Source organism: Carlito syrichta, unplaced genomic scaffold, assembly GCF_000164805.1.
Source record: "Carlito syrichta isolate Samal-C Ts95f unplaced genomic scaffold, Tarsius_syrichta-2.0.1 Scaffold315832, whole genome shotgun sequence".
Taxonomy (NCBI): domain Eukaryota; kingdom Metazoa; phylum Chordata; class Mammalia; order Primates; family Tarsiidae; genus Carlito; species Carlito syrichta.
Genome location: NW_007259928.1, coordinates 183288 through 190785, shown reverse-complemented (window position 1 = coordinate 190785; position 7498 = coordinate 183288). Strand labels below are relative to the sequence as shown.

Genomic DNA, 7498 nt, shown 5'->3' with positions numbered 1-7498 from the left:
ATCCTTCCTCCTCAGCCTTCCGAGTAGCTAGAACTACAGGCGCGTGCTACCACGTCCGGCTAATTTTTTTTTTTTTTTTTTTTTTGAGTTGGAGTCTCACTCTGTTGCCCAGACTGGAGTGCAGTGGCTGCTCCCGGCCACCACAGCCTCGCCTGCTGGGCTCCGGCGATCCTTCCGCCTCAGCCTTCCGAGTAGCTGGAACTACAGGTGCGTGCTACCACGCCCGGCTAATTTTTTGATTTATTGTAGAGATGAGGTCTCGCCAAGTTGCCCAGGCGGGTCTCGAACCCGCGGGCTCAGGCAATCCTCTCACCTCAGCCTCCCAAAGTGCTGGGATTACAGGCTGAGCCACTGAGCCCGGCTAGGTTACATCTTCAAATAACATCCTCAACGTGTCTCCTCAACCTTCAGGTCAAACTACTGGAAAGTCAAGTCCCCTAAACTGATGCCAGGGGCCTTATCATAATCAGAAAAGAAAGTCCAGCAGATACGCTGCAGCATGTTCACAAAGTCGAAACACAGGCAGCAAAGCCGACCCGAGGGGCAACTGCAGGGCCTTTCAACAAGCAGTCAGCACCGACTGTATCCAGAGCTGGGCTTGACTCGGGACACAGGGCCTCAGAGACGTGGCCGAGTCCTTCGGACCAGCGCTCTGGTGGCAGGAAGCCTGACGTCACAGAGGCCACAGCAACACCACCTCCAGCTCGGGTGAGCGGGGAAGCGGCACTCTGGCCGGGGAAGGCCTCTGAGCCGCGTCCTGAAGGGCGAGCGGAAGCAACCATGCAGCGGTCGAGGGCAAAGCCGTGCAGGAAGACAGAGCAAGTGCCAATGCCCGGGGGCAGGACACAGCTTGCTCTGAGAAACAGACACCACCGGGGGAGCGAGCCTTCTGCCAGGGGACGACGCAGCAGGAACCGCCGGACCCGGGCCCTGACCTCGGACTTCCCGACCACCACACTGTGTGGAAGCCCTGGGGAGGTGTGTGCCGGATGTCAATGGCATCCACGGAGGTCACCGAAGATGACATCGGACACTCCAGGTGTTTCAGCGAACCTACAGTAATGCCTTTGTCAAGCAGGAGACTCAGGGCAGCAAGAGGGAGAGTCGCAAGATGAGACTGGAAGGGGGCTCGGCCTTGGAGAGTGAAGGGGTGTCTGGACGGGCGGACACAGGGAAATACGGCCTGGATTTCTTCGCTACCGACGGAGAACGGTCTTAGGAGGACTGAGGCCTTTGAGTAGGATTTTCTTTTCTTTTTTTTTTTGAGTTGGAATCACTCTGTCACCCAGGTTGGAGGGTAGTGGCGTGCTCCTGGCCATCACCACCTTGACCTGCTGAGCTCAGGCGATCCTTCCGCCTCAGCCTTCCAAGTAGCTGGAACTACAGGCACGCACCACCACGCTCGGCTAATTTTTTGATTTACTGTAGAGATGAGGTCTCGCCAAGTTGCCCGGGCTGGTCTCGAACCGTGGGCTCAAGCAATCCTCTCACCTCAGCCTCCCAAAGGGCTGGGATTATAGGCTTGAGCCACCACGCTCAGCCTGAATTTGATTTTCTTAAGCAAGTCATGTCGAAAATACAAAAATGATTCTGATAAATATGAAAAGAAAAGTAGACTGAATAGGGTGGAAGGAGGGAGGCGTCAGGGGTAAGCAAGAAGAGCTCGGAGTTTATCAAGTCATGAAGGAAAAAATGGTTTTGAGTCGGAGTCTCACTGTGTCATCCAGGTTGGAGTGCAAAGCCACACGCACAGCCACCGCAGCCTTGACCTGCCGGGCTCCGGCGATGCTTCCACCTCGGCCCTCCAAGAGCTGGAGCTGCAGATGCCACCTGCCCGGCTACGCGGCATTTGCCTTCATTGTCATTCTGTGTTACGCGCACGATTATTAGTTTAGCATCATCCTGTCCACTAAGCAGCGTGTTCTGTGAAGGCTGGGGCCATGCGAGTCTCCCATCCTGAGGCTTTCCCAAGGAGCCAGGAAGGCCACAGGTGTGACTCCACCTGGAATGACTGGCGGCTGGCTTCGGGGGGCTGCCCCGCCCGCGCCGTCCAGCCGAGTGGGAGTCAGGGAAAGCACACATTGCGTTCGTTTAAGTATGGTGTGTCTAAATTCCTCGGAGTCGTTTCCAAATGGGAGGTTTTCACTACAAGCAGCGCCAGGAAAACCGCCTGGCAGAAAGGAGTCCGTCACTCCGCTGAGGCTCCAGCTTGAGTCGCCTGGCTGTGAAGCCCGGGTGTGGGGGACTGATTCTCTTGGCCAGAGGACACGGGCTCAGCTGACCGCTTAGGCAGCCATGTCTGGGACAGACTAAGTCTGACTCCTGACGCCATTCGCTTCTCGCTCAGTCAGTTTTCCCCTCTGTAAAAGGGGGGCGGGGGCGTGATCCCTTCCCGGGGCTACTGGCGTATATAAGCTAGTGTATGTGAGTCCACCTAGTCTTCTCACTGTGCTAAGGGGATCCCCTAAACCAAGGGCGAGCTTGGGGTCGCCGATCTCATCCCTGCTTTCCCCACTCCTGGAGCTGGACAACTCAGGCTGATCCCAAAACGCCCTCAGGGACAGCCACAGCCCATGTGCAGCAGGCAAGGAGGGGTCCGCACAGGGAGAGGCCTCCCGCCTGACAAAGACACTGGCCATCTCAGGGCTCCAGCCAACTGTGCTCTTTACAGGACAGTGTTTTCAAACTATCAGTGCTAATGTTTTCCTTCTGAGCTCTTGGAGTCCAAAGCAGCTGGAGGGAACATTAAGGATAAAACAGGATTAGAGGGGAGGTGGAGACAAGAGGACTGCCTGAGCCCACGGGTTCGAGACCAGCCTGGGCAACATGGAGAGACCTCGTCTCTACAATAAATCAAACAGTTAGCTGGGCATGGTGGTGCATGCCTGTGCTTCCAGCTACTTAGAAAGCTGAGGGGGAAGGAACGTCTGAGCCCAGCAGGTCAAGGTTGCAGTGGCCGTGAGTAGCGTGTCACTGCGCTCCAGCCCGGGCAACAGAGTGAGGCTCCAATTCAAAAAAATCCAAAAAACGCCATTAGAACTCAGCCCACTTATTCTTGGTCAATATAAACTGGTATGAGGCCTAGCCCTCCTTTATCAAAACAAAATGCAGGCTGGGAACAGTTGCTCATGCCGGCAATCTTAGCACTTTGGGAGGCGGAGGTGGAGGTGAGAGGATTACCTGAGCCTAGGAGTTCGAGTCTAGCCTGAGCAACTTGGCGAGATATCATCTCTACAATAAATCAAAAAATGAGCCAGCCGTGGCGGCACAGGCCTGTAGTCCCAGCTCCTTGGAAGGCTGAAGCAGAAAGAACGACTGAACCCGGTGGGTCGAGGCTGTGCTAACCATAATCATGCCACTGCACTCCACCCTGGGCAACAGAGCGAGGCTCTGTCTCTCTCTCGCTCTCTCTCTCTCTCACATCCCAATATTCCACAATAAAAGCAGATCCCATGCCCACCTCGAGTTACCATCGCTTATGATCGTGTTCCCTAAAATCCAAACACAAAGGAACAAGAAGTGCTCAGAGTTGAACTTTAAAAAAGCAAGCTGCTTTATTATTAACTTTTCTGTGAGCTCTCCGAAAGAAACAGTTACATAAACCTCAGCAAGGCAAAGAACACATTGAGTTTGCCTTTGGGGCTTTTTTCTGAGGACACAGACCTCTGAGAGCGCTAATAAAATACACAAACTGCACAACCACAAATCACGGATGTGTCAACGCACTCCTCAAGTGTCAGCTACAAGAGTCTGAGACAGAGGAGACCTTCAGCCCTCCCTGGTCAGATTTAGCTAACATTGAACGCTTACTACTTTTTTCTCACACCCATTAATAATCAATCCTTGCGAGTTATAGACTATCACCCCCCTTCTACATAAGGAAGTAACCAGGGCGTGGCGCAGAGTAAGGGTGGGGTTTCAACCCAGCCCCCTGTCTTAAGTCCAGTGCTGTATTTTTAAAATGTCTCGGCTGGGCGTGATGGCTCACGCCTATAATCCCAGCACTTTGGGAGGCCAAAGTGAAAGGACTGCCTGAACTCATGGGTTCGAGACCAGCCTGGGCAACATGGGGAGACCTCATCTCCACAATAAATCAAAAAATTAGCCGGGCGTGGTGGCGCGTGTCTGTAGTTCCAGCTACTTGGAAGGCTGAGGTGGAAGGATCCCCGGAGCCTAGCAGGTCAAGGCTGTGGTGGCGGTGAGGGTCCCACTGCCCTCCAGCCTGGGCAACAGAGTGAGACTCCAACTCAAAAAAATAAAAAATAAAAATAAATGTCTCCACAGCAGCCTTCTCAGTTCCAGGCCTGAGAGGGACTAAGGGCTGTCTTGCCTTCCCAAGTGCCGTTTCTGTGTTGAAATCAACCCCGACAGGATCACAGGCAGGCACATTCTACACTTGATCTTAGAAGCCAAAAGGCCGAAAGCGATAGGCACACTCTATACAGACACCTTTTTCCCTGACCTTGGAGAGTAAACTGCAGACACTGGGCCCGCCGCTCCTCAGTACTTCAGCATGGATTTCCCGCGACCTGGGACATTCATTGTCATAATCCAGTACCACTGTCAAAAATAGGGAATTTGGCCGGGGCTCAGTGGCTCAGCCTGTCATCGTAGCACTTTGGGAGGCCGAGGCGAGTGGACTGCCTGAGCCTGCGGGTTCGAGACTGGCCCGGGCAAATAGCAAGACCTCGTCTGTACAACAAAGAGCCGGGTGTGGTAGCGTACACCTGTAGTTTCGGCTACTTGGAAGGTTGAGATGGAAGGATCGCTGGTATCCAGCAGGTTGACGCTGGGGTGGCCGTGAGCATGCCACTGCACTCCTACCTGGGCGACAGAGTGATACTCCAACCCCCCCAAAATAGGGAATTTAATCTTAACGTAACACTGCTACCTAGCCTATTCATACTCTACCAATTGTCCTACAATGTACTCGATAACTTCCTTTTTCCTGGTCCAGGATCCAGCCCAGGACCATGAATTGCATGTAGCCTTCATATGATTTCGTTTCTTTTTAACCTGGAGCACTATCTCAGACTTTCTTTGTTTTTAAGACATTGGCACTGTACAGGCCAGGCACGGTGGCTCACATCTGTAATCCCAGCACTCTGGGAGGCCGAGGTAGGAGAAACACTCGAGCCCAAGAGTTTGAGACCAGCCTGGACAACGTAGTGAGATGCCAACAAATAAACAGATAGATAGATAAATAAATAAGTAAATACCGCTACAGAAAATCTAAAAATTAGCTGGGTGTGGTGGTATGCACCTATAGTCCTAGCTATTCAGGAGGCTGGGGTGGGAGGATGGCTTGAGCCAGTAGGTCAAGGATGCAGTGAGCCAGGATCACCCACTACACTCCATAGTCTGGATAACAGAGTGAGACCTCAGTCTCAAAAAAAAAAAAAAAAAAGACATTAGCATTTTAAAAAGTACAGGCTAGCCAGGTGCAGGGGCTCAGCCTCTAATCCCAGCACTGCTGCCGAGGCCAGCAGACTGCCTGAGCCCAGGGGTTTAAGACCAGCCTGGGCAACTTGGCAAGACCTCGTCTCTACAATAAAACACAAAAACTAACTGGGCGTGGTGGTGTGCATCTGTAGTTCCAGCTACTTGGAAGGCTGAGGAGGAAGGGTCTGAGCCCAGCAGGTTGAGGCTGCGGTGGCTGTGAGCGTGCCACTGCACTCCAGCGTGGGCAACAAGAGTGAGACTCCAACTCAAAAAAAAAAGTACAGGCCAGTTTCGTGTAAGAGCTTACTCCATCTGGATTTGTCTGACGCTGCCATGTGACTGGACTCGGGTTATGAGCTTTTGGCAAGAACGCTGCCACTTATGCGGTGCCGTGTCCTCAGTCCATCACAGTCAGGAGGGATGCCAGGTTCTCCCGTCAAGCTACTCGTTTCTCTTTAGTGAATAATTCACCAGCCCTTCAGTTTTCCCAAGGGCCATATTGGTTCTTGGCTAATAAAAGCACTCTCGTTTGAAGCAGCTCCTCCACCCACATCCTGGCAACATTCGCCTCCCGAGGGAGCTGGCGCTAACCCTCCAGCTCCTCACGGCCACTGGCTTTGGCTGTGATTCCAGCAGCCCCATGAGCCACTCTCATAGACTTCAGGGTATCTGACGTTGTTTGCAAGATGTACGGGCTCACCTTGCCACTGGTGTGCTCTGTATTTGCACTGTCTTGGCAGATACAGTGTCCGTAGTCAGAGAGTAATGGGCCCAAGAGATGCTGCAGTGACAGCCCGGGGGCCATACCAGGGCCGTCGGGTCATTCCCGAAGACTTCCCTTCCCACTTACAGTGACATCGGATATATACGAAAGCACATGTGACTCCAGTGATGTCACTTCTCATTCCTTATGGTCACAACCAAGGGCCGGTGTGAACAAGTTGGAGTCCCACGCGACTACTCATCACAAAATGTCCACTGCCAGTCCTCCCACAACACCTCCTTGTGAACACATGCTCCTCACCTCTTAAAACATGCTGGTAGCTGGACAACAGGAACTGCAGGTGCTCAACCAGCTCGTCCCAAGTCTGCCACTGGGTTTTATCCGACTGCAGAGAGAGGAAAAGCGACTGGCGGTAAATGTCTCCTTGACTCACTTCCAGAGAATGCTCACCCCGCTGTGTGACAAGCTAAACGCCCATGCACAGGGTTAGGGGAACGGGCTCAAGGCCTGGGATGGGGCCGGAAAAAAATGTACCTGACACTTGAGCAGAGATGTGGAATTGTTCAGAAAGTAGAGGGCTTGGGCCAGAGACAAGGGCAGGCGGGTGGGTGTCTCGCAGCTGTGCAGGAATATGATTTCTAGCACTTTGCAGCGCAGAAGGTGGCTTTCCATGGTGGTAAAGAACATCTCCCTGTGTGGAGATGGGCAGGGGTTGACCGTCACGGCTACACTTCCGGAAACGCACACTACAATTCAGCCTGCATGTTCTGACCTTTGCCCTAAAAGAAGACAGCTAAGAAGGGATATGGTGGACAGAGCCCCGGAGCTGTGGACAGGGCAGAAATGGATTTGTTCATAAATTAACAACTGCCAGAATGAGGAAAAAGTCTTTGACGTTTGAAAAAGACAAGTTTAGGACACATGAAAAACGATTACTTCACACTGCAACTACGAGAATTTAATCATGTGGCTAAATATTTCTATGACGTACCAAGTATTATTTGGCACAGAAGGAACAGCAGATAAAGAAGGGGGATGACCAGGCGCAGCAGCTCAGCCTGTAATCCCAGCACTTTGGAAGGCCGAAGCAAGAGGACTGGCTGAGCCCACGGGTTCAAGACAAGTCTGGGCACGCTGGCGAGACCTCATCTCTACAGTGAGTCGCAAAAACTAGCCAGGCCTGGTGGCGCGCGCCTGTGGTTCCAACGACTGGGAAGGCCGAGGCGGAAGGATGGCCAGAGCCCGGCAGGCTCTCCAGCCTGGGCGACGGAGACTCCGACTCAAAACCAAGGGGCGGGGAGAGGTACGGGAGGAGGGCTCAACAGGGCACGC

General features: G+C 53.1%; 1 protein-coding gene across 1 annotated transcript in view; it reads right to left on the bottom strand.

Annotated features, from left to right (window-relative positions):
- SIMC1 (SUMO interacting motifs containing 1) overlaps positions 1-7498 on the bottom strand; it is a 35685-nt gene that overhangs the window by 3078 nt on the left and 25109 nt on the right. Inside the window, exons 7-8 of the mRNA XM_021706655.1 lie at positions 6701-6857; positions 6467-6551 (exon numbers count right to left, since the gene is read on the bottom strand). Coding sequence (XP_021562330.1) covers positions 6467-6551; positions 6701-6857 — 242 coding nt within the window. The remainder of the gene's footprint in view (positions 1-6466; positions 6552-6700; positions 6858-7498) is intronic.